This window comes from Eimeria tenella, genomic scaffold, assembly GCF_000499545.2.
Source record: "Eimeria tenella Houghton genomic scaffold, Eth_scaff2178, whole genome shotgun sequence".
NCBI lineage: Eukaryota > Apicomplexa > Conoidasida > Eucoccidiorida > Eimeriidae > Eimeria > Eimeria tenella.
This window is the reverse complement of record NW_013542029.1, coordinates 2,419-4,203: the sequence shown is the minus strand read 5'-3', so window position 1 is coordinate 4,203 and position 1,785 is coordinate 2,419. Positions and strand designations below refer to the sequence as shown.

The window sequence follows — 1,785 nt, the reverse complement described above, 5'->3', positions numbered from 1 at the left end:
GTTGCAGATGTGTCAGCAGCAGCACGTTGCTGCTGCCGCTGCTGCTGCTCCCGACGGCGGCTCCAGTAGCCCGCGGCCCAGTAGTTTGCTGCCCACAGCAGCAGCAGCTGCTGCTGCAGCACGAGCAGCGGCAGCAGCTGCGCCAGAAGCAGGACAAGTGGCAGCAGCAGCAGGAGAAGCAGACCTTCAGGTAGACATCATGGCGCTAGCACAGCAGCCAAACCAGCAGCAGCTGCTGCAGCAGCAGCAGCAGCGTACACACGAGCAGCAGGAAGAGCAGCTGCAGCAGCAGCAGCAGCAGCAGGAGGCACTGGAGCACTTACGGCGCCAGCTCTCATCTTACTCAGAAGAAGTCGAAGAGCTGCGGCAGTTGCTTCAGCAGCAGCAGCAACAGCATCAGCAGCAGCGGCAGCAGCAGCATCAGCAGCAAGCAGCGGCTGCAGCGCTGGAAGAGCGGCAGCAGCAGCTGCTGCAGCAGCTGCAGCAGCTGCAGCTAGAGAAAGATGAGGCGTGGGCCCGCGTGCAGCAGCTGCAAGAAGAAGCAGCGCTGCAGCAAGACGAACTTGCTGCAGCTAACCGGCAGCAAGTGCTGCTGCGGGAGCGTTATGACCGCAGCGCGAAGGAGCAGCAGCAGCAGCAGCAGCAGGACCTGCAGCAGCAGCGGCGTCGCCACCAGCAGCAGCAGCAGCAGCTGGAGAGCGCGTTCAGCGCGTCTCTGACGGAGCTGAAGGAAGCAGCAAAGCGGCAGCAGCAGCAGCTGCAGCAGCAGCTGCAGCAAGCAGCGCAGAAGCTGGAGGAGGCGCAGGAGCAGCACGAGCAGCAGCAGCAGCAGCAGCAGCAGCAGCAGCAGCAGATGCTGCGACTGCAGCAGGCACTGCGAGCAGCCACAAGAAAAAATGCTGAATTAAATAAAGTTGTTTATAAAGCAGCAGCACAGGAGCAGCAATTTGAGGTGTCTGTACAGCGGCTGAGCAGCAAGCTGCAGCGGGCAGTGGAGGAGTTGCGGCTGCTGCAGCGGGACAAGCAGCAGCTGCAGGAAGCAGTTGCTGCAGCGGAAGCAGCGCAGCAGCAGCAGCAGCAGCAGCAGCAGCTGCTGCTGCAGCGGGCAGCCAGGCTGCAGCAAGAACTCACAGACACACAGGCAGCTTGCACCCCTCGGGAGAAGCTGCGGGAGCTGCGCTGCGAGCGGGACTTGCTGCAGCAGCAGCTGCAGCAGCAGCAGCAGCAGGTCCAGCAGCTGCAGCAGCAGCTGCAGCAGCAGCAAACCCAGCAGCAGCTGCAGCAGCAGCTGCAGCAGCAACCCTCTACTGCCGCCGAGCTGCAGTCCCTCAAGGCCGCCGTCGCAGCAGCAGCAGCAGCGCAGCAAGCAGCAGAAGCGCATGCAAGAGAGACGAAGCAAACAGCAGCAGTGCATGCTCGCGTGCTGCAGCAGCAGGAGGAGCAGCTGCAGCAGCAGCAGCAGCTGCTGCAGCAAAAAGAAGAACTGCTGCAGGAAGCCAACAGCGTCGCCAGACGCCGCGAGAAGGAGCTCGAAAGAAAGCTGGAAGAATATGCAGACAGGTTAAATCCTAAACCCTAAACCCTAAACCCTAAACCCTAGGCCTCTTTTCAAAACCCTCAATCCTAAAATGCTGCCGCAAAGGAAGCGATTTCGAATAGCAGAAGAGCCAGCGGCAGCGGAGGCTGCTGCAGCCACGCAGCTCCACCTACCCTGTGCTGCTGCTGCTGCTGCTGCTGTTGCTGCTGCTGCTGCTGCTGCTGGTGTGGGGTTTAGGGCTCGAGAGT

General features: G+C 61.5%; 1 protein-coding gene across 1 annotated transcript in view; it reads left to right on the top strand.

The window, feature by feature from the left end:
* The window catches only part of ETH_00041045 (leucine rich repeat family protein, putative), a gene marked incomplete at both ends in the record, with an annotated part of 5,098 nt that overhangs the window by 2,745 nt on the left and 568 nt on the right, over window positions 1-1,785 (top strand). The window contains 2 exons of the mRNA XM_013374604.1: window positions 8-1,560; window positions 1,775-1,785. Coding sequence (XP_013230058.1) covers window positions 8-1,560; window positions 1,775-1,785 — 1,564 coding nt within the window. The remainder of the gene's footprint in view (window positions 1-7; window positions 1,561-1,774) is intronic.